This window comes from Biomphalaria glabrata, chromosome 8 (genome assembly GCF_947242115.1).
Source record: "Biomphalaria glabrata chromosome 8, xgBioGlab47.1, whole genome shotgun sequence".
NCBI lineage: Eukaryota > Metazoa > Mollusca > Gastropoda > Planorbidae > Biomphalaria > Biomphalaria glabrata.
Genome location: NC_074718.1, coordinates 725,830 through 751,371, shown reverse-complemented (window position 1 = coordinate 751,371; position 25,542 = coordinate 725,830). Strand labels below are relative to the sequence as shown.

At 34.8% G+C, this 25,542-nt stretch overlaps 1 protein-coding gene across 5 annotated transcripts; it reads right to left on the bottom strand.

The window, feature by feature from the left end:
* Positions 1 to 1,151: 1,151 nt before the first annotated feature.
* LOC129927647 (desmoplakin-like) lies at positions 1,152 to 25,142 on the bottom strand. Of its 5 annotated transcripts, none has more exons than XM_056037556.1 (12): positions 25,076 to 25,142; positions 9,315 to 9,407; positions 7,990 to 8,118; positions 6,189 to 6,296; positions 5,803 to 5,898; positions 5,220 to 5,342; positions 4,807 to 4,953; positions 3,514 to 3,576; positions 3,281 to 3,372; positions 2,940 to 3,046; positions 2,530 to 2,677; positions 1,152 to 1,223 (listed from the first exon to the last, which is right to left on the bottom strand). In XM_056037556.1, the coding sequence occupies exons 2-8, from the start codon at positions 9,375 to 9,377 to the stop codon at positions 3,517 to 3,519; spliced, it is 726 nt and encodes a 241-aa protein (XP_055893531.1). In that variant the 5' UTR covers positions 9,378 to 9,407; positions 25,076 to 25,142; the 3' UTR covers positions 1,152 to 1,223; positions 2,530 to 2,677; positions 2,940 to 3,046; positions 3,281 to 3,372; positions 3,514 to 3,516. The 5 variants fall into 5 exon arrangements, with proteins under 5 accessions (XP_055893531.1, XP_055893529.1, XP_055893532.1 ...); XM_056037554.1 differs by lacking the exon at positions 25,076 to 25,142 and adding an exon at positions 24,804 to 25,069; XM_056037557.1 differs by lacking the exon at positions 25,076 to 25,142 and adding an exon at positions 14,325 to 14,346.
* Between the last annotated feature and the right edge of the window lie 400 nt (positions 25,143 to 25,542).

Sequence of the window (25,542 nt, the reverse complement as noted above, 5' to 3'; positions counted from 1 at the left end):
TCTTATATACTTATACAAATTTACATATATATAGAATAATTAGCATCATGAAGCATTCATATGTGTGAGTCACTAACCAGTAGAAATAAGACATCCTTTATCAATCATGCAAAATACTAATCAATTACACAATATTAATGATAATAATCAATACAATTTCCCAACACAATATCAATGGTCATTCCTTAGTATTACTAGTCACCATATAATGGCCAATAATATATTTCTCTTATCAGAAATATTATGTCATGGTCCACAAAAAATATAACTAATGATGCTAATGGTCAACCTTAAAATACAAGTAGTAATGATCACTGTTCATTGTACATTATAATTTTTTAAACTAAAATACAATTGTTAAAACATATTGTTAAGACTAAGATTGCTTTCAGCGACTACACACATCTTGGTTCTTTTCATGTTTCCTGATCAATGAGAGGTGTTGATAAAGTCTGACATAATAAGGAACGAACGAGTTTTTGTACTGCTCTGTTCTTGTCTTGATTGACAGAAGTCGCCCACTTCGTGACGACTTGATGTAGTTATGATGGAGAGGGTGGCAGTTGTCTTCCAAGATTTTTCCGATTTTTCTTAGACATTTTTGTTCAAAAAGTTAATTTAAATATGGTAGTGTTGTGCATGTTATTTTTGAATGCTTTTTTAATAATGTTGTCTAGGCGGTGCAACAGTTAAGATGAAGCGCTGCCTTGCCAACAAGTTACACCGATAAGCAATAAAATACCACCAGCAAACCAGGTTGTTGCTGGTCAGCCATTATATATCACTGGCCAATCAATCAATATAACTAGTCAACCAATAAAATATCTCAGTACTGACCTTTCAAAGTAAGCTTTTGAAGTGTAAGTATAATTGGAGCCCAAGTCCTTAACCATAAACATTTCTTCTTTTCTTTGACTTGAGAGTTCTTCAGAATAATGTCTGGAGTAGATGCCAAGTTCCTAGACAAGAAAATAAGCCAAAATTTTATTACATACCCTAACCTAGAAACACCATTGTACAGTAGAGAGAACTACAACTTGAACTGACTTGTGTAGACAAAAGAATTTACAAGAACTTTTTCTAAAAACAAAATAATCCAAACAAATAAGTTGATTCGTCCCAACAAAATGACTTCAAAGAAAAATGACTTACTACAAACATACGAACTAAAGCTCCAGTTTTGTTCCACCTCTGTATCGTACTGTTTATGATTCCAGCATCACCTGAGTAAGGAAAAATATGCGTTAGGGATCCAGTCACATTAATTTTTATGGACTTAGTAACAACTTAGTTGTTGTTTTTTTTTCCAAATAATTCTTAAAAAAAAAAACAACATATGTACATGGTAATATAGTTGTTCATTAGTGATTTAAACTGTATTCATATCATAAACAATTACAAAGGCTCAATATAATAATAATAACTTCACAATGAAATGTAGAGCAAATTAACTGAATTTACTGAACCCAAATTTTCACTTTTGTCCCTTTTTTTAATTATACATCTAGAATTGTTAAAATTGTGTTTTTTTTTATAAGCTTAGTGGTGAAACACTTAAGAATGCATACATATTACTTTAAAAAGCCAGCACTAGGAAACAAATTGTATTAATGAAAATGGTGAATTAAATATAGCCAACTAAATGTCAGAACTGACCAGGACATGAACCAATATGACAACTCCACCTAGCAGCATTGCAGTGCCAAGTGAAATAATCATTAGTTGATCCACATCTCAAAAAAAAAAAAAAAATCTTTCTGATCAGTGACATTTGCAAGCATGCCACCCAGAGGTATGTCAAACACATATTGATTTGGTTCTTTGTTCTGTGTTTCTTTCATGCACCACGTTATTTAATATGCTGTTTCCAAAGGCACACCACATCCCCCACCCAGCCCTGCTCCCACTCCAAAATACACTAGGCATATGTAAAAAAAATTTCCTCATAGATTAAAAACAATATTATTTCATTGGTAAGAGCAGTTTAATCAAGAGAAGGAAAACAAACTCACAAGTAAACTCTGCACTCTATCCAGAAGAAAGGAAGAAATTAATTGTAGATAAAATAAATGAGAAATGGACAAGCTCCCATCCAAATCACAAGAAAGATGACGCTTACTATAAGCTATCCCGACAAGACCAACGTCTAATCTTTCGACTCAGGACCGGACACAACAGAATGCGACAACACATGTTCCGGAAGCTCAAAATTGGAACCAGTGAAATCTGCCCATGTGGAGTATCACCAGAAAATGCCGACCACGTCCTCCAAAACTGCTCTCTCTACCAAGAGGCCCGTATAAGACATTGGCCCCAAATCACCCCAATATATGGAGAGCTCCCTGATTTGGAAACCACTGCGCAGTTCATCTCATGTATTGGTCTAGTCATATGAACACTCCAACATAACAATGAGAACGATGAAGAAGAAGAAGAAGAAGAAGAGAAGGAAAAAAATTAATCTTTTTCTGTTTGCAACACTAGTTCTTAATATCTACTGTACAAACATTATAGCTTATTGTATTGTACCTGGTTTGATATGACTGATGAGCTTCCTAAATTAAATGAAAAGATTGTTGAGTTGAAGGAACTCTGAATCAGCTCCTTTCAAGACGTCTGCTGCCTCATTCACCATCTTCATCAATTCATACTTTTGTTGGGCCGACAAACCTTCCAGCTAAACATTTGAGCAATACAAAAAAAAATGTACATTTATAATATGGTGAATTTTTTGTATGATGGAATCAAGTTTTATCATATACACAGACAAATTCTCAATCATCCATTTGGTCTGTTGGATGCTACACTGATAGAAGCCGGAAAAAACATAATTATAAAATATATAAAAAAATATTATTGTATGAGCTTTTACAGAAATACAGAAATCAAGAAAAGATGATTAATAAATAAATAAATGACATGTCCAACTGTGCACTTACATCTTTGGACTGTGTCTGGGAAATAGAAGAACTTAAAAAACTGGATCAAATGTGACCTTAATCTTTTAGCTGCAATAGAACTATTGACCTTGATTTGTTCTCTTAATCTAAAATCAACAAAGATAAAAAAAAGATTACGTTAAAATGATTTCATTGAAAGTGCATACTAATAATAAGACAGTATTTCCGTGAAAGTGTGTGAATCTTTACTAATAAGAGATTATTAGAGCTACTTCACAAAGAATTTAGGTTTGTGGATAGAAAATAAAAATCAGTTTGTAGCTTGACCTACTTTACAACTAGTTTTAATTTCACTAACATGTATACATTCATCCACTTACTTATCTATCTGTTGGAAGCAGGAAGGATCAGCTGGAGGAATGACCAACACAATAGCAGGGACTTCACTTTCTATTCCATCTAAAGTTTTGATCTGAAACACACAGAGATGTAATAGTATTAACAGTTTAGGACAAAATTTCACTTAGATTGTTATGTATTTATTAGAAGACAATATTGACATTTGTTATTGCTAATGCATTAGATTTATACAAAAAAAGTTTTTAAAAATTACCTTTCATCTTTCAGCATCAGAATTTTCCAAAATCATTACAAAGTCCCCTTTTGCTAATGACACCTGAATGTATAGGAAACAAAAATCTTTACTATTAATCCCAACAAATACAACCACAATAAGAAGACTTAGCTACAACTAATCATTAATTAAACCTGCTCTGGTACCATGGGATCTAAGTGACATCAAACCTTTTTAGAAAAATTTTTTTATAACACAATTAAGATTTTTCATGCCACACAATTCCTTGTAAAGCTTTCCCCATTTAAATATTGTCTGGTTATTTATTATTTAGGTCAACTGTATTTCAAGCATAATAAAATTGTGACTGATATTTTTGATACACATAAACCAGGGTAAGTAAGTCCTAAAACAAGCTATTTGGATAAGGTCCCAACAATGTCATGAACAAACTACTATTGCAACTAACTTTGACAAATAAGCTAAAATCAAGGAAACTCACTCTATTTGGAATGATGTAAAAGAACAAAGCTGTATCTCAATAGTTTAAACTAGAATGATTTTTTTTTTTTTTTGTTTCAAAAACAGACTCACTATTAACTGGGAATGAAGAAATAACAAAAGTGAGTCACTAATAAGAAAAAGAATTATATTAACAGACATGAATAAATCTTTGAACAGTGGCTATATCATTGGGTCTTTTAAGGAATGTCTGATATTGCTTGTTAAAAATTTCTTGTTAAAAAAGGTTGAAGTTCAAATAATGTAAGAAAGATAATTGGCCCTCACTCTTGTGCCATTTAACAGTTTAAGTGCATCAAAGGTCTTAAGACTTCAAACAAGTCCTTTGTAGCTGTAGAATTTTCATTGTACAAGAGCAGGTTGATATTAGCAACTATCATTTAAACCACTGAAACAATTGCCTAAACAATTCAATATCAATTATGATGATAAGCTGACTTTAGCTATACAGAACAATTATAGATGCAACTTTGACACTTGGTTTTCCTCCAGGATAATAAAGATTCATAAGAGGGAACACAATTTATTAGTAACAATAAGTAAGTCTCTGATAAGAAAGGTAAATAATGAAAGTGATGACAATCAAAAATCAAACGTAGGTCAACATATTACTTTCATGAGATGGGTTAGGGTAATAAAGATTCATAAGAGGGAACAAAATTTATTAGAAACAATAAGTAAGTATCTGATAAGAAAGGTAAATAATGAAAGTGATGACAAGCAAAAATCAAATGTAGGTCAACATATTACTGAGATGAATAACAACGTTATTCAGAGATAATTAATGAACGAGTGCCATGGCAAACTCACATGTTTGTGCTGATATTGGACAAGAGCTCTAGCCTTCAAAGGCCATTCTGGCAGTTCTTTGCGGTAATGAACTGGGTGAATATCTCTGCTTCGCTCTGTCAGAAGATCTAACTGGCCCTGATAGTCCAACAATTGTTTGATTATTAACTGAAATAAAAATGATTAGCAAAAGAATTATTTTGTAACTTGTACATCAGCATCTGACACTTTCTTTCTTTATATTTATTAAACCTTCTATAAAGATTTTTTAAAATTGTATAATTTTACTAAAGAGTAATCTTAATGTGAAATATGTTGCTCTGCATAAAAAAATAATTTAAAAAGGACATAGTCTTGATCTGCAATCTGAAAAAAACTTTTTTTTTGTTTAATTTTTATAATCTGAAACAAATCTGAATGATAAATAATCTTACTCTGAAATGTTTTAACATGACATCAGGATCTTGAGTCTTGACTTGAGCTCTAGCTGTTGAACTGTCCATCCAAAGCAAGAATGAAAGCATGTCTTCTTCCAGGTGGCAAACATCATGGTAGAACTTTGAGAACATTAGAATAGAAAAGTCTAATCATTAAGGTACTTCTATCAGAACATCATGGTAGAACTTTCAGGATATTAGAATAGAAATGTCTAATCATTATGCTACTCTATCAGAACATCTTGGTCAAAATATCACAGCATCTTGGTACAATTAAGATGCAATTATTGCCTATGTCTTACTGATTATACTGTTTGATTTAGTATTAATCTTGGCATGCAATTTTGGTTTTCTGCTTGTATTAAAATGTCATCTGGTTGTCTACTTCTACTGATATTGTCACTTTAGTTTACTATTCAAACTTTAGTGTCAGTCTCATTTACTTCTTGTAATAATGTTTCACTTAGTCTACTGCTTCGAATGAGATTTCACTTTAGTTTTATGCATCATCTCTAGTGTTCCAATGACCAGTTAGCAATTTCTAATAGAAAAAATATCACAAAGCGAAAGGAATATTTACCTGATGATAGTTAGCAGCATTTTCAATGTGAATACCTAAACATTCATTGACTGTTTGAATCCAAGACCAACTCTTACGTATAGCTGAGACACAGTCCTAATTAGAACAGAAAAAAAATGTAAACAAATTGTCTACTTTTGAAACACATTTTCACAGAGTAGCAAATACTATTTATTTGTAGGAGCTGGTCTTTAAAGTTTTCCTCTAAAAACAACGGTATACTGACTTTAAGTTAGGGCCTTTTGATATACAGTCTTCATGTCTATAATCACTGGTATATAGATTTGTTATCCTAGAATATATCTTGCATTAGACCTAATGTAAACCCTTTGTTTATTTAATTCTATACATAAAAAAGTTCAACATTTAATAAATATTATACTTACTTTATGAATTTTGGACTGTGCTGGGACATCTTCTCTATAAACACTATCAAACACTAGTGGTCTTTGACTTAGATACAAAGCTCTGGCTTCAATATCTGACTCAACATTCTAGAGCAGAGTGAAAAAGAAAATGGATTTATGGCATAAAACTGTTCAGTTGAAACAAAAAAGATTTACTTCAGTTTCTGTTAAGTGTTATGACACTGAAAATGCTATAACCCAAATACAATTAAGCTACCATTACAAAACATTACATCTTATATATTTACAAAACATTTTGGTTTAAGCAAAGATGCTAAAGATGTTCTTTTATTAACTTCAATGCTTTAGAAGTCTGATTCCATGAAGCAGTAAACCCTAAATATAATAATCATAAGATCAGAATAGAAACAGTTTGTACCCAGCTAGAAAAAAATGTGATTTGACACCATATGTAAATTTGATTATTTTCCCTAATAACTTTCAAATATCCCAGAAAATGTTCTTTTTTTTTTAAACCATTGAATATTATCCTGCCTCTCTATTTTAATTAGTATAATGAATAGAAGGTAGTTATTTATATAATGATATAATGATAATCATAGATAATTAGTTATCAATAGCTAGTGATATAAATGGCTATTTTTAGTATTTTGACAGTAAGCAAACAATACTGTAATTAAGGCAACTTGTTTTATTGTGGTTTAGACAGTAATCTTGTAGTATAGGTAAATATTAAGTAAGACAAAGATATCTGAGATAAAAATGTTATAAGTTGCAAGAAATATCTGTTATTCAATGGATACCAGCTCATGTACAACTAGAAGGAAATGAGCTTGCCAAGAGTGGGAGAACAAACTCACAATTAAACCCTGCACTCTATCCAGAAGAAATGAAGAAACAAATAGTAAATAAAATAAATGAGAAATGGATGAGCTCTCATCCAAATCACAAGAAAGATGATGCTTATTATAAGCTATCCCGACAAGATCAACATCTAATCTTTCGACTCAGGGCCGGACACAACAGAATGCGACACCATATGTACTGGAAACTCAAAATTGGAACCAGTGAAATCTGCCCATGTGGAGTTTCACCAGAGAATGCTGACCATGTCAAGATGCTGTACAAGACATTGGCCCCAAAATACCCCAATAGAAAGAAAACTATATGGAGAGCTCCCTGATTTGGAAACCACTGCGCAGTTCATCTCATGTATTGGTCTAGTCATATGAACACTCCAACATAACAATGAGAACGATGAAGAAGAAGAAGAAGTAACAGTTCTGTCTCTAGATTGTCAAATTCTTTATTGTGAGTGTGGCCCTGAAATAAAAATATACAAGAAATTATTTCATCATTGGACCAAAACTTGTATATTTGCATAAAAAACATGTAAAAAAAATAGATATTAGTAGAGCTATAAAATAAACACACAAAGCAATTTTTAAAATATGCATCCTCATTACAAGTACTGCAAGGTCTTCGGGGCTTGCAAAGACCTTCCTTCGGGGAATAGTACTAGGAAAAAGAAGAAGAGGCAAACAGAGAAAGTGAGGGCAGGACAACATAAAAGAATGAATGGGCCTGCCATTGAAAGAGATTCTATCCAAGGCAAAAGACAGAGAGGAATGGAGAAAGACAGTTGACAAATCTTATGTGGCGCCCTAACTGTCCAACAGATTAAGAATAGGGAAAGGCGAAGGAACATGTAACAGAGTTTAAAAAAAACACATTTTAAAAAAAAGGTTAAGTTTGAATTTTAGATTCCAGTGCCAGTAATGAAAGGGACTGGGTTGACAAACAATAATAATTTACTCACTCTGCTTTTCTTGATTTCTTCCACCTTCTGAGTCACTTCTAAAAATGTGTTGGATCCATTCCTTAGTTCTTGGAGGCATTGTTGTGTGCTAATATAGTGGTCAGTCAGAGGGAGCTCATCGAGTTGTTGCTAATAAAAACAAAAATATTAACTGAACTTCATTGAATGCAGTGTGAGCAGGAATTTATTATTAATCTGTAATACAAATAATATTACATCACTCCTATGTAATGTAAGAATTTATATATGGATTCAAAAGTTGTTTTTTTCTGTGAAAGTGTGTGTATATATATATATATATATATATATCACAGTTTATTCAGAAAATGTGGATTAATTTTTTTTTGAGCTTTTACATTATGCAAAGGTTTTTAATTCCCCTTTTTTTCTGAAACTCTGAGAATCTAAGTCATGACTCTTAATGGTTTCTCCCTTTGCAAGACATCTTCAGCTTTACTAGCCAATAATTTATTTTAATTTCATTTCTTCAAAGTATGGTGCCTGCTAAGCCATGAGGATTTTCGTAGTGCACAAACCAATCCACATGCACATATACACCAACTGTCAACCTTCTAATGCACACAGATCTAAAAAAATATTATATGAATAAGATATAAATAAGATGTGTCCCTTTCGGACTATTTCATGTGGAAAGCAAAGTGAAGGAGGTGTTTATTAAAATGCAGGTCTTTATATTAAAGGTTACAAAAAAAAACAAAAAAAAAAACAAGGGGATCAATAAAAAAAAACAACAACACTATAAACTTTTTCAACAAGCAAAGCACAGATATAGACTAAAAGTAGGGGTTAAAAAGGGGGAGAATTTTATGTGTCAATATTAGGCAATTCCATTGGAGGTCCTACATTCATAAGGGCTGCTACAATACACTGGGGTGAAAGGTAATAATGGAAGTATTCCATTTAATGAATTAAAAAAAAAAACTGTCCTCAATTAGCTAGTGTACCTTTTATAGTGTTTCAAACACTAGCCTTACTAGATAAATCTGGAATCGAAACGATAAAGACCTGTTTAGGTAAAAAAATCTTATAGGAATAAAAAAGAATACTCAGCAGCTCACGCTTCTGAAAGCTACAGCTGTAGCTTCAAAACATTTGAAACTTAAAAAGAACAACACAGAAACAATATTAAAAAAAAGCTGAAATTGAGCCATGCTGACAAAGGATTTGTCTGTGACGGGTATGGTAAAATCTATCTATAAATAAATAAATAAATAAAATATATATATACATATACAAACACATATTTACATACACATACATATATTTGTTATCTTGATTTCCTTCTAAAGAAAATGGAATTGTACCTGTCTTTCTTTAACTTTATTGAGACATAACTCTACAGGTGTAGCATCACGCCTAGAGGACATTATGATTTTAATTGAGTATTACTGGTTTCTCTGCAAGATGCAAGAATAATAACTTATAGTCAACAATTAAAATAACAAGTACTGAATTTGTTCAAAGTCTATTTTTTTTATTTTTTTTTTTGTTCTAATGTATACAAAGCTTTGAAATAGTACCTAATTTTGTATTTTACAAATGGGTTAATAAGTCATGTAAGGAAGAAAAACAAAAGTTGTTGATTCATAAAAATAATAAACAAAATAGTCTATTAATAGAAATTAAAATGTAGTTAGATCATGTGTTGGACTTTGAAAAAAAAGAATTAATGTATAAAATGAACTAATACTAAGGCAAATAACACTAATTAAAAGTAAACTATCAAGCATAAAGATTACTTGTTCCCACCCCCCTACTGTTTTATATTTGTTATGTTTCCAGGTTTATATCTAGGATAAACTACTCAGCTACAACCAACAACGTATATACAGTGACCACCGGTGGACAATGGTTATGCTTGGTATGGATGTGGAAAAATATAGCCACAGGATATACTCCATTCCTCATTAATCTTCAGACTCGAAGACAAACCTTATTATAATTATATATATATATTGTATTTTTCAGTTGTCCTGTTGTTGTTATGCTACTAAATTGTTTTATTCTGGTTGTGATAGTTTTCTGTGTCCTTACATAAACAAAGCTCCATAATGAATAAAGCACAGAAGAATATCCACATGTTAATGAAATAAACCCAGAATCTATCTAGATCTAAACATTTTATATCTAATCTTTTTTTATTTAAGAATAATTTAGAATCTAGAAATTGTTAACTAGATCTAGATCAGTAGTTCTCAGCCTGTGGGTGGCAACCCCCATGGGGCCAAACGACAAGTAAAACCATTGGAAATATGGATTTTTTTTCTATTCCAGTGTTTCCCAAACTGTGTTCCATGGAACCTAGAGGCCTGAATAGGTGTTACACAAACTACTGGAATAATTAACAAGTAGGTTAACATGTGCATTAACCTCTCTAAAAAAAAAGAAGCAAAAAAATTATCTGGTTGTGTCACCTAAGATAAGTTAAAAGAAGCACTAGACAAAAAAACTAAGTAGAGAACAAGCATATTTTAGACAAGACAGTTCATACCCAGATCACAAAACCTCACTCTGCAATATAATAAAACAATCCAGAGAACAGCAGACCTCCCTCTATTTAACCTTTGTGGACTGAAAAGGCATATTGACAGTGTAGACGGAGATGTCATTTAAAAACCGATGATACATTATGGTATACTAGATAAATTCATCAGAGCCTATATGAAGACTCCAAATGCCAAATAATTAACAATGGAAAGCTGACAAACTTCTTTGAAATGAAAATGAGAGTTAGGCAAGGTAAATGCTTTCCCCAACAATCGTCCTATAGGTACTAGACTGGATAATGAGAAAGCCAACAACTGACAACACAGGCATACAATTGACAAAACATCTTGGGGGATCTGGATTTCGCAGACAATAGATATTTGCCTCCTTTCACATAAACTACAAAATGCTTAGACAAAATAAAACAAGATGATAATAGAAGCAGAGAAAACGTGGGGAAAAAAGTATTACTTTTCTTGTATTTTAACGTTTATTATTAATTGATTAGTAGTTAAAAGTTAGGCAATCCATCACTGAGTACCGGCACCTATTTTTTTTTTTTTAAAAAGCACTGTATATATATATATATAATAATAATAATAATAATATAATATATATATATAAAGAGAGAAAGAGAGAGAGAGATAGTAGAGATCTAGTTAATTCTAGTTATTTCAAATTAAATTATTATACTAGTATAAATTATAGTTTATTATTATCTTATCTTATATATTACAGATGTTACTTCAAAAAAGATGATGATTGCATCCTATGCATTTCATGTGTCAATCAAATTTTATGCATGTTAATCAATGACTTAAACTCTGCAAAGTTGTTGGTTTTCCTGGCTGATTCAGGCAACCCATTCCATTCTCTAATGGCACTATTATGGTATACTACTGTGTAACTGTATGTATGTTATGAGTTAAGTTACTGTATTAAGTGTATATATATATAATAATAATAAGGCTTGTCTTCGAGTCCGCAGATTAGTGAGGAATACAGTATTTCCCGTGGCTAGTATTTCCCCAGCTGTGACCTACATATTTTGCCACATCCAGGTTAAGCATAACCATTGTCTGCAAGTGGTCGATTTAGATTTTCTTTTCGTCGTCTGCGTTTGTCCTAGGCAGCAGATTTTCTTTTGGTCTCAAATGTGTATCCCGGGCCTTCGTGAGTGACCTCCAACAGTCTAGTTCCGACGCCGCATGCATCCAGGAGCTATCTTCTATATCAGCCAAGGAAAGTTGATACCTAAGCTGGTCTTTGAAGCGTTTCCGTGGGGCACCTCTGTTACATCGACCACCTTTTAGCTCACTAAAAAAGACTGCCTTTGGCATACATTCGTCTCCCATAAGGGAGCTGTCTGACCATAAGAAGTCCCTCTATGCTGTCCATATCGGCGTTTGCAAGGACATCGCTCTTTGTAGTGCAGTCCTGCCACAGAGTGTCCATGATTGAGCGCAAACATCTTTGGTGAAAGCGCTCAAGAAGTCTTAGTTGTTTTTTATATATAGTCCATGTCTCAGAGTCATATAGAAGGGTTGAGTATTAAATATATATATATTTGATACTCCTAATGAATGATAATGACAATGATAATAGATTACGATCTAGAATCTAGATGCTAGTAGATCTAATCTAGAATCTAGTTAATATAGAATAGATCTATCTATATTAAATAGTATATATACCCAGTCGATAAATTATAATAATAATATTATTATTTATAGATCTAGATATTAGACTTGAATAGATTAAGTAAATCTAGGACTACACCTAGATCTAGAACATCTAGATCTTGATTCTACACACTTAATCACTACAATTACACTACATCTACAGTAACTACAGCAACTCAAATTAAGTCTAAGTCTACTACTACTAGATTCTGGCTGCCTGGTCACGCAGTTTGCGCACTGGACTGTCATTCAGACTTATTGATGGTCCAGGGTTCAAACCCTGCTCATTCCCATCCCCCGTCGTCCTACAGGAGGTTTGGACTAGGAAGAAAATTATCTTCAACTCTAAAGGAAAATCTTAAACATTTAAAACATTTTTTTTATAAAGATCTAGATTTAGATCTAGAAATAGTCATAGACATAGACTATCTAATAGACTCTAAATCTTTGTTTTGCATCTATTTTGTAGATCTATTAGTATCACTGAGACTGAGAGTCACAGTGAGTATCAGTATTTATAATTATAATGACATGACTAATAAATCATGATGATCATCAACATTAGTCATACAACATAGACATAGTCGTGATAGTGACATGTCACATAGTGATGATAGTGTTATCTGTAGATTAGACTAGATCTAGATAATATAATAATATATAGATCTAGATCTAGATAAAATATTATTTTATATATCATGTAGTAATACGTCTCTCACTCTCTGGTCTCTGTGAGTCTATACTATATAGAATAGATCTAGATTCTACTACTACTAGAATCTAGTACTACTACTAGATCTACACTAGTCTAAAATACTTATAAAGACTATTACTTACTACTTAATATCTAAGTAGTCTAAAGACAGTCTTAAAAGTTTGTAAAATGTTTTACATATTTCGGATGTTCCTTCAGAGTTGAAGATAGTTTACTTCCTAGTCCAAACCTCCCGCAGGACGACGGGGGATGGGAGCGGGCAGGGTTTGAACCCTCGACCGTCGATAAATCCGAACGACAGTCTAGCGCGCAAACCGCACGACCAGGCAGCCATCCAAATAGTTAAATAGTTCTAGACTTGGTCAGTCTTAGTCTACAGACTTACTCACTTAGTCTTGGAATAAACTTACCTGATCTTACCACTTAGATCTACTACTAACTACTAGACCTCTAGACACTAGTATGATACTACTACTACTAGATTTAGAATTGAGTGACTATTTATATTAGTCTATAAAGTCTATTACTATTGTAATTGACTGTCACTGAAACTGAAAGACTGAGATAAGTAGATTTAGATTACTAGTCTAGAGTCTAGATTCTAGAATCATTCTAGTCTAGAATATCTAATCAAATCTAATCAACTAATCAATTCTGAATTCTAGTCTATTCACTGTATTGTATTGTCATTACTTGTAACTTGTAAATTACTAGATCTAATAGTTATAGTATCTAGAATCTAGATCCATCTAGATCTAATTAAATACTTCAATTTCAATAACTTTCAATAAGTTAGTCACCTCAGTTAATTACCTAGACTACACTACTTCTTACTTAGACTTAGACTAGTGACCTAGTCTAGTAGTAGATCTATTATAATATCTACTATCTATATCTAGATACTATTAATTGTTACCCTATTAATACTAATTACTAATAGATCTAGAATCTAGAGCTCTAGTACTATACTGTAACTATACTATAGTCTAGTATAGTAGTATTCTAGATGTAGATCTAGAATCTAGTCTAGAGTCTGAACAACTTTGTTTTGTTTACCTGTGAAAATAAGGGTTGAGATGCCATTGTGATGGGGTATTTAAACTAAAACACAAGAATGGATTGCTAAAATAAACCCAAGTTTTAACAAATGAATTAGACCTAGTTGGTAAAAATGTTGACGGACCTGATCTTCAGTCTAGTTCAAGTCAACGTTTCTCAAAATCGTGGGACTCGAAGTCATAAAAAAAAAGGGGGGGGGGGAGCAAAAAAGTTGTATTTTCATTTCATGTTACAATATTAACCAACGAAATTGAGATTATATTTATATTAATTATTATGCCTACCAATGTTTCTCAAATTAAAATATTTTAAGTTACGGTAAGTTAAAGGGCGTCGTCTAAGAAAACCTTTAAATATATAGCCCGACCTACCGTTTTTTGCGATAGGCGTATGGTATGCAATAAGCAATACTGTCTACTCAAAACGTTTTGAATATTAGGCCAACATTTCAAAACATCTCCGCTAACGTGACAATAGAATAATATGCTCGGCGGCAAAACGTCTTACCTAGATCTAACACTTAGGCCTACTTTTTATTTATTTTTCGTTTTTATTTGGTAAATAGTGCGGTATGATTGACTACGTGGAAACTCCCCTGGGAAAGCTTAGTTAGAGTTTCCCTAGAACGTGTAGGCCTACCACTTTCTGAATGGAGAGGGAGTCTGATGAAATTGGCACCAGGAAGAAAAAAAAAAAGCTAATCAAGACTCTGTCAGACGGAGAAAAAAACTTCCTATAGCTACCGGTAGAGTAGCCTACTGTTAAAGAGATTGAGAGATTTTTCAAATCCTTAAATTTCTTTTTTTTTTTTTCTAAATTATTATTTAAAAAAAAAAACTAACATAAACAATGCTTAATATTTAGCACGCAGCTACCCAGAGTATTTTGTATCCCGATTAATGCTTTTGATACCGTTTTACCAAAATGACCTAATTAAGCTAGTTATATATATATATGGTTTACTTAAGCCTGCTATTTTGGGTTTGAGTTTTGAGTTTTTTGGCACATCGGCACAATTTAGGCCATGTCGTGCCCGTAATCCTTCAAGGATTACTCTCCTTTACAAGAGCTAAATTCTATACAGTTAAATCATTAAAAACAAGGTCTATTCACAGTTAAAATAGTAAAAAAAACAATATCAGAAATCTTATTAACCAAATCATAAGTGTCTAAAGGGCAATAAGTCTCGGGAGAAGATCAATTCCCTTTGAAGACGATTAGTTATTTGAGTAGACAAATCCTAAAGGTAATAAGCTCTAAGGCAGTGATGCCCAAAAGTACGACCCGCGGGCCAGATTCGGCCCGCGACGTGGTTCTATCCGGCCCGCCAAAACAAAATTAAGAAAATCACCCACACCTCCTGCCCCCCCCCCCCAAAATAAGGTTGAAAAGTGTAACTTTACCTACGTTAGGGCTCTCTTTGTTCTAATGGATTGGTACCACGACATTGAACACTTTAATGTAAAATGTAACAAAAAAAGTGAACGGATCTTTACTTTTTTTGTTTGGAACATGATAATAAGCCAACATATTTGTTTTATAAAGAAAGTGTGGCTTTTTAACCAAAAAAAGCAGCATATGAACAGCATTATGAAACAAATATAGCGGTATTGATGGGAATATTTAACACAAAGAGACAAGAAAATTAGTCGGTGGTAAAACTTGCTAAAATATTGCTCAGATTTGAAGTAGAGAAATGAACCCATTTTCCGACGCGTGAAAAAATAATTCAAATATCCCATTAGTTAATGTAAGTACTACATTCATGGGTTTCTCATAAAATTAGTTGAAATGGGTTTCTCATAAAATTAGTTTAAAGTCAATTTCATTTCTGTTTTTATTTTTGTTACTTTTTCGGTCATCTGGCCCGCGACACGAGTGTCGAAAATTAAAATGGCCCGCAGGTCGAATTAGGTTGGGCATCACTGCTCTAAGGTATATGCACGTTATCTGATGACATGATCAAGTGTTGCAGTTTTTTTTTCCCTTGTCTCTTACTTCGGCAAGCCAGAATCCTATTTTATAGGCCTACCTACCTTGGTCGGTGTACATTAATCAGGCCTACTAAGTCAACTAAGAAACTGTCTATTAATAAGGGAAAATGTAAATGTCCCGGCAGAAGTTTTTTGCAAGAACAATTTAGTTAAGATCCTGTTTATTTGAAGAATGCGCCTATGACACTTTGTAGAGTTTCTTTTATCCTGTTAGGAATATGTTGTTCGTGTCTTGCTGTCGTAAAGAAATACAATACGCTTAATTTGTTTTTTAAAGTTTGATGATAAACTTAGTGTTTGGTTACAGTTTCGTAGTTCCACTTCGGGAGGAATGTCAAACATGCATGATTTGAAACACATCCGACTAAGATCCTACCCTGAATCGGGAATATTTAGTCACCTGATGCAAATACATTAGCGCGGTGTGACAGCTGACGTGCCTCAATGACCCTTAGAGCTATAGGCCTACTGGTGAAGCCAGACAAAAGGTGCATCCCCACTTTCTGGGACATAGGGGTTGTGCAATAGTCTTACAACCTGTCAATGAAAAACAATACCAAAAACCACAGCGAAAACACTAAACATAGATGCGAGAGTAGAGCGCCACGTGCCTCAATGACCCTTAGAGCTATAGGCCTACTGGTGAAGCCAGACAAAAGGTGCATCCCCACTTTCTGGGACATAGGGGTTGTGCAATAGTCTTACAACCTGTCAATGAAAAACAATACCAAAAACCACAGCGAAAACACTAAACATAGATGCGAGAGTAGAGCGCCACGTGCCTCAATGACCCTTAGAGCTATAGGCCTACTGGTGAAGCCAGACAAAAGGTGCATCCCCACTTTCTGGGACATAGGGGTTGTGCAATAGTCTTACAACCTGTCAATGAAAAACAATACCAAAAACCACAGCGAAAACACTAAACATAGATGCGAGAGTAGAGCGCCACGTGCCTCAATGACCCTTAGAGCTATAGGCCTACTGGTGAAGCCAGACAAAAGGTGCATCCCCACTTTCTGGGACATAGGGGTTGTGCAAGAGTCTTACAACCTGTCAATGAAAAACAATACCAAAAACCACAGCGAAAACACTAAACATAGATGCGAGAGTAGAGCGCCACGAAGGAGATTAATAAGTTGTGCAGGGAATAAAACAAAGGAATTCTGTAAGGCCGACCACTCTACTTAAACCGATGTCCTGTCTTGTACTTTCTTTGTACAGAAAGCATCTCTTAGCTTGGGAACATGGAATTTTCGTACATTGCTGAAAACAGATTTGCACACGTTACCTAGGAAATAGCAGGAGAAACCTTCTTTTTCTCTGGAAAGGAAATAGAAGAAGATTTCCAAGAAAATGGAGTAGCATTCCAATTAATCAAAAAAACATTTAAACTTCTGCTGAACCAGTTTCAGAAAGAATAATTAGAGCCAAATTTTTGTCCAAGTTAAAAAATGTTCATATGATTATGTGATATATTCCCACCAATCTTGCAAATACGGATAAAAATATATTCTTTAACCAACTGCGACAAGTACCCATAATAGATTATCGGTCGTCATGGGAGACCCGAATGCTAAAGGGGGAAGTAACAAAGGAGGGAGAAAATTATGAGCAACCATGGACTTGACAACATAAATGAAAATGTAGAGATGGCTATGCAGACTTCTGCACATTTAATGAACTGGAGATAGGAGGCAGCCTTTTTTATCTTTTTTTTTTTTTTTGTTTCTTTTATAGATTATAGACCGTTACTTCAAAAGAGAAGATAATTACGTCCTAGACATTTCATGTGTCAATCTAGTCATGTATGTTAATCATTGATTTAAGCTCTGCTTAGTTGTTGGTTTTCCTGGCTGATTCTGGCAACCCATTCCAAAAGACCTTAAAAAAGAACATGGCGACGCAGTGTACTAGATGACGCTGAGAGGACAGGAAAGACCATCAAGAGACCGTGGAGAGTAGCATATTTTTTACTGAGGTTCTAGTTCCATGAGGAACAAAAAAAAAAAAAAAATACAGATGATTATGATGATAATATGGAAATTGTGCTGTTAGGTCAATTAACAGCGGCAATTGCTTCTATTTAAATTCAGAATAAAGAAATATTGGTGCTAGCTTGAATCAATACATATTTGTTCTAAATTAGGGTTTAAAAGGATTTCTCTAATATTAGTTATCTGTGTTTCCACAACAACAAGCTCAGTCTCTGCCTAGGCTCTCAACTCTACCAATGATTTACCCACAATGCTAGATGAAGTACCCACCACAGTAGAACAATGCGATAGACAAGATGGCTCCCGGCAAAGCCACTGGATTCGATAGTATCCCTCCAGATCTTCTGAAACAGTGCAAAACCACATTAAGTCAACCACTACACAAACTGCTTTGCAAATGGAAAAAGGTGCTGTTTCACATGACCTCCGGGATGCTAAAATCATCATCTTGTACAAGAACAAATGTCACAGAAGCGGCTGTAACATTTACATGGAAATTTCTCTCTAAGTATTGTAGGAAAGTCTTTGCCCGAGTAAAACTTCCCAGGCTACAAAAACTTTCTGATAGGGTCTATCCAGAATCACAAGGTGGCTTTCACTTAGGGGCGATCTACAATCGACACAATGTTCTCAATCCGAATATCCGTTAACTTCAGGAAAAGTGCAGAGAACAAAGGAAGCCTTTGTACATTGCGTTTATCAGCCTTACTAAGGCCTTCTACCAAGTCAGCAGAGATGGCCTCTTAAAAAATGTGCAAATAATAGGCTGCCCACTCAAACTGCTAAATGTAATTGTCTCCTTCCATCAAAATATGACGAAGGCATCCATTCCAGTTTGATGGCAAACTTCTGAATATTGCCAGACTGAGGGCCAAATCGAAAATCAGAACCACCCTCGTAAGAGATGTGCTATTCGCGGATGATGCAGCAGTAGTGGCACACACAAGAGAAACTTCAGCCACTAATGTCCCGCTTCTCTCAGGCATGTAAAGAGTATGGGCTACCCAATAGCATGAAGAAAACAAACGTGCTACAACACCACCCCCCATCCCAGATATGGTAAATGAATTCTGCTACCTTGGATCCACAATTCAAACCGGTAGCTCAAAATAGAATCAAAACAGTAATCGAAATGGAGGTCTACAAGGAATGCGTTCTGAGCACGCTACTGTACGACAGTGAGTCGTGGACTACCTATGCAAAGCAAAAGAGAAAACTAAATTCATTCCATTCGCCCTGCCTCCGAACGATCTTGAAAATCACTCTGCATGAGAGAGTGTGCAATACTGTGATCCTTGAGCGAATGGGTCTTACCAGCATCTTCGTAATCCTAAGGCAACGACGCCTGGCCATGTTCGCCGGATGGTGGACTATCGTATCCCGAAAGTCATTCTTTACGGGAAAGTTCGCGTCTGGCTCAAGAAAAACTTGTCGTCGTCCCCCCCCTTTCCTTTCGTTACGTGGATGGAATCAAAAGGGACATCAAAACAGTGAACATTTATACTGACCATTGGGAAGACATAGCCCTAGACCGCACTACGTGGAGAGATGTGGTGACCAAGAAAGCTATGGACAGAGAAAAAACATGGACCTTAGCTCTAGACCAAAGCGAAAGCTACCGTAACCTACGACATGTGCGGACGGTAGTGTCTCTTCAAAATAGCGCTCCACAATCACACGAAAAGGTGTTGTAAAATGTTTTGTTTGTAAAATGTTTTACATGTTTCGGATGTTCCTTCAGAGTTGAAGATAATTACTTCCTAGTCCAAACCTCCCGCAGGACGACGGGGGATGGGAGCGAGTTTGAACCCGGGACCATCGATAAATCTGAACGACAGTCCAGCGCGCAAACCGCACGACCAGGCAGCCATCCTACGAGATGAACCATAGTCGTTACAACTGAAGAAGGGCAACTAAGTTAACTGTATTATTTCTCTCACTAAAGAGGAGCATATGACCTTTCCACCCAACCTAAAAATGACAAATTATTTTTTTTCGTCGAAAGAAAATAGTCTATTCAATAAGCCTATGGGGGAAAAAAACACGCACACCAGGAAACTGAATGGAGATATTTTAAACAAATGTTACAAATAGTACTTTAGGAGTGGAAAAAAAATGGTGTGTACAAAGCAGAGGACAGTAGAGGGAAAGGCAAGGGGCACGATGCCCAGGGCGCCACCCTCAGGGAGACATACGCAGAGAGGCGCCAAAAAAAAAATTATTGTAGGTATTTTTGTTAGGTAATACATTCTAAGGAGATTTCCATTATATTATTATTAAATATTTTGTATTTATAAGCCTATGTGATGTACATGGAACATGGGGGGGGGGGGGGGGGGCGCCAATAAGGTTCTTGCCCGGGCACACGTTTTGCTCATTACGCCTCTGGACTAGAAAGTCTATGCTGACTTTGATGGTGAAGGGGACACGAAGAATTCTTACATGTTAATCATGTCTTGACTGTTTCGCTAACTGCTTTTATAATCTTAGACGCCGTTTAATTGGGGCGGAGTCAAACAAAAAAAGTTGGGGGGGGGGGGATAGCAAAACAACCTGCAATGCCCGACCCTCTTGATTCAGTAACACTTTCAGCAGATATTTAATAGTGAGGCAAAAGTAATAGGTATTTTTTCCACATTCTACAAATAGTGTCTGTCATCCCTTGCAAGAAAAGTCCAAGTGGTCTTCCTGGTAATTTTAAGTCATATATGGCAGTTCCCTGAACTTCTCGGGATCCACACGGCCCACGTTGAGAATCACTCGTTTACATTCTTTTCGATCTATAGATTAAGATCGATACATCTAGATATATATCTATTGCGTACTTTTTACCTTATTCACTAACGGTAACGCCACTAAGTTTTCTTGTTAATAGCAAGCTTTAAAAAAAAAACAAAAAACAGACAACCGAGATTTCCCCTTTCCCTAGATCTAAGTGTCATCTGTGAGTTGAATCTAAGTCAATACGTTCAGCCCGTTTGTATAGCACGTCTTGTCTAATGTCAACTGAAGCCATTGAATAGAGTTGACGACGGCATAGAGAGATACAAATGGCCAGTTCGAGGGCATTTATTTATTATTTTTGTTTTTGTTTTTTTAAGTAGGAAAGTAGAACCACGGATGAAGGGAGAAGAGAGTTGCGAACAGGAGCGGGGTTGCTACTCATCAATATGAAGTTGAGTTGAAAGAAAGAGCATTATAGACTATATATATATACAGAGAGAGAGAGAGAGAGAGAGACACACACACACACACACACACAGAGACATGGGTTACGGTACAGTGGCTGAGTGGTTAATTACGATTTTGAATTTCTGGATTTTTAGGGTACCTGACTTTTATTGGGAAAAGTTAAGGCGGTTGGGCATTGTACTGGCCACATATGTTCATTAATCAGCCAAAGAAGCAGATGACTTTAACACAATTTGATCTATAGATGGCAAGGTCTGAATAGGGGAACCTCTTATTATATATATATATATATTATAGATTACAGTTTGCATATATTAAGGTTAGGGTTAAGTCAATGATTTTCCTGGCTGATTCAGGCAACCCATTCCATGCTCTAATAATATGGCACTTGCTTAGAGAGGAAGGAACGCTTAGGCCCTATAGCAGTGTTTCTCAAACTGTGTGCCGCGGCACATTAGTGTGCCGCCGAAGATTTGCAGGTGTGCCGCGGGAGTTTTTAGAACGCCACACGTGCAGCGTTACACAGGTCTGCCTAATATTAAATTTTTATTTTACGTTGCGATGACATCTCCACTTGCAATGACCAGTAGTAGTAGTGGATCTTTCCATTATGACGGAAATGGGTGTTAGCTATTCAGGTTATGGAATTGTCCACTATAGGCCTACATATATTATTATAATGAATAAAATGTTGGCCGCCTTAGCAGACGAATTGGTAACGATAATAATAAGCGATGTGTTTCGTGTAAATTGTTTAGGTGTATGCTAATAATAACAAATTATCAATAAGCATTATTCATTGTTATCCATGGAGAAATACGTTAGCAAGAATGAAACTGCGAAAGCGTTAAATGAAAAGCAAGGAACCAAACGAAGGTACAAAGAAGATTACACCAGATATGGTTTCATATCTTCTGAACCATTGCCATTCTGTCTGATCTGCAATGCAACTCTGTCGAATGAGGCGCTTGTTTCAAGCAAATTGAAGAAACACTTGGAAACTAAATATCCAGCTGTAAAAGCGCAACCGAAGAAATACTTTTGAAAACATCATGGCTCAACAAAATAAACAAGCTAAGACACTTACGAACTACCTAAAGCTGCCAGAAAAGGGATTGATTGCAAGTTATAAGGTTGCTCAGTTATTAGCCAAACACAAGAAAGCACACACAGAGGCTGAATCAGTCATTGCACCAGCTTTAGCAATAGTTGTTGAAACTATCCTTGGACCCGATGCCGCCGAAAAAGTTAAAAAAGTTCCTTTGTCAAATGATACTATCTCGCGCAGAATTGAAGACTTATCGTCAGGTTTACAAGATCAAATCTGCGAACACTTCGACGGGACTGACGATGACGTGTCTCTGCTGTGGACTCTTCAAGTTGATGAATCCACAGACATTAGTGGCAAAGCCCAGGTGCTAGTAGCTTCTTATATTAGGCACAGCTCATCAAATTCTCCTTTTAGAAACACGTCGCTTTTTTTGTTTATAATTAATTTGTTTTTATGTTTGGAGCTAAAAACGACGTTTCGGGACAGTGCATGTCCAATTTTAGATAAGTTCCTGTATTTTTGTTCCGCTTTTCCAAAGCAGATGGCAGTTTTTTAGATTCTCGGTAACCAAGTATGTAAAGCTATTGTTTAATATATATATATATATATATATAGAGAGAGAGAGAGAGAGAGAGGCAATATACTATAAATACATATTGCAGAAGTGAATCTACTTCTTTTAATACAATCTAAATAATTTTTAATTAACACAGATATAATTTATTAGCAATAACATAGTGGTGTTTCTTAACGGTGCTCGATGTGTGCTGAAGGAGAAAGCACAAAAACTGCGTTTATTATAGGAGCATGAAGTGACCTGATTTATTTTAAAATAAAATCTTGACTATGAGTGGTAATTCAAAGAAACACAGCTATTTTTATAGTCCTTTAGTTGCAGAATAAGAATCTGCTTTCAGTTTTTTTTGTAAGTTAAACCGTCACCAAATAAAAAAATAAAATAAGAATTTGACCTAGTTCCCGAATACGGTGTGCCTAATATAAGAATCTACTATATATTCGATTCATAAAGGATGAAAAATGTGTCAACGAATTCTTATTTTGAAAAGACTTACCAACTACGACCAAAGGCGAAAATATTTTCAAAGTGGTGAACGAAAATGTTTTGCTATTCAAACTACAGTGGGAAAACTGTCTGCGTTTGCACCGATGGCTGTCCTTCCATGCAGGAAAATAGAAAGGGATTCTTCACTCTTGTGCGTCAAGAAAATCCAAATGTATAAGTTGTTCACTGCATGATCCACAGAGAAGCTCTTGCCTTCAAATCTTTACCGAAAGATTTTATGTTCTGGATCAAGTGATTCAAGTTGTAAACTTCATCAAATCTCGACCGCTTGCATCCCGACTTTTCTCTCTGCTCTGTGAAGCAATGGATTCAGACTAGAAATGTCTTTTGTATCACACCAACGTTCGTTGGCTCTCCAGGGGAAAAGTGTTAAAGCGCGCCGTCCAACTCAAGGCTGAGCTGATTTCATTCTTGGAGGCTGAAAAAAAAAGACTTTGGATTTTCTATTCATGACGAGATCTGGTGGTTAATGTGACGTTTCTCTCTGATTTATTTGACAAATTAAATTCAAGGACCGTCGGAAACCATCATCACTGCATCCTCAAACTGAATCATTTGGTGAAAAATTGTCTTTGTGGCAAAGTAAGATCTCGAAAGGAGTCTTCGACTGCTTTTCTACTTATAATGAATGTGCTTCAACTAAAGAAATCACCCCCGAAATTTTGGACACTTTGACACAATTGCAGTCAGCATTGTGGCATTAATTTTCAACAGTTGGAAGTAATGAATATGGATGGGTCAGTTATCCATTTGGAAACAATGAAGCTACAAATTTGACAACTGAAGAAGCAGAGAAGCTCATTGATTTAAAGAAACGATGCCGTTCTTAAGTTTTGCCGAGAAAAGTGGATGTGTTTTATATTTCAATCAACAAGTTATATCCTGCAATCAGTTTAAAAGCAATCAAAATAATTCTTCCATTTGCATCTTCATGGTTTTGTGAGTTTGGATTTTGAGCACTGACTGAAATCAAGTCTAAGAAAAGAGAGAGACTTCTTACAATGGACGATGAAATGTGAGTTTGTTTGTCGACTCTGGAGCCTCGATTAGATCACATTTGCTCTCAAAAACAGGCATACCCTTAACATTAAATATATTACTTAAAAACAGGTATTTTTTTTTCTTTTTATTATAAAACAACTGTTGCTCTTCGTGGTGTGCCGCGAAACTTTTTTTTTTTTTTACTGTGCCGCCAGACAAAAAAGTTTGAGAAACACTGCCCTATAGCGTATGAAATAATGAGATTAAGAAATGTGCATTTATCTTTGTGTCTTTCTAAGTATTATATTTGTCTTTGAGAAATCCAAAGCGATTTCGCGACAATTATAGCTATGTAAATTCACCTGTGTATGGGCATTTGTTATAGATCTAAAAGTTTTGAAACACAAGAGTCCCAAAAGCAAATAATATAATATTGCTATAATATAATTATTTCTTAAAAAACACTCTGCATAGGGCATTATTAGTCCAAGGACTTAAATCTTTGGTAAATTTAGACTAGGACTTGGTCTACTTTCTAAATATTTAAACTTTACCTTTTTGTTCTTAGATCTAGATCTAGACTATATGTTTTGTTTTAGCATTAGTCATGCTCAACTGACTCAACTAGATTTGTACTATATTAGGAACATTAGCAGAGTAGCAATAAATAATCCACATGAACGTTATAATAATTGTTACAAAAATTTGTAACATGCATATAATTTTACACATTTACACATTTCAAGCACAGTAGCACACCGGAAATATACACATTGTAATCTGTCAATACAGTCTGTTGCTATAGTCTATATATGGAGTTTCTCACCTGTTAACACAGTTAACACAGTTGATGTGTTCGTGTGCGTGTAGTAGGCGTGGCGTTGTCATTACCTATATAGGTGATGCATGAAATAGAGAGGATGGAAAGGGAAGAAAGTTGGCGTGTGTATGTTACTGTGTGTAAGTTAGACTCGGTGTGTCAAGTGATAGTCAGGGTCCTTTAAATTTGCATTAACCAATCGTAAATGAAACACATTTATAATAGGCTACACTCTATACATTTATGGCCTATAATTTAGGGTCGATAATTTTAGTATTATACGTGGATCTCTAGGCTACAAGCATGGCATATACTAGATTATATTTTTACATCTTTTTTATCTAAACTGAAAGTTCAGTCTAATAATTTATAATGTATGCAAGAGGGAAGTTGCATAAAAAAAAAGTGTGCATGTGCGTGCATGTATTTACTGACTGTAAATGTCACTTTTTTTTAAAGTAGACATATAGACA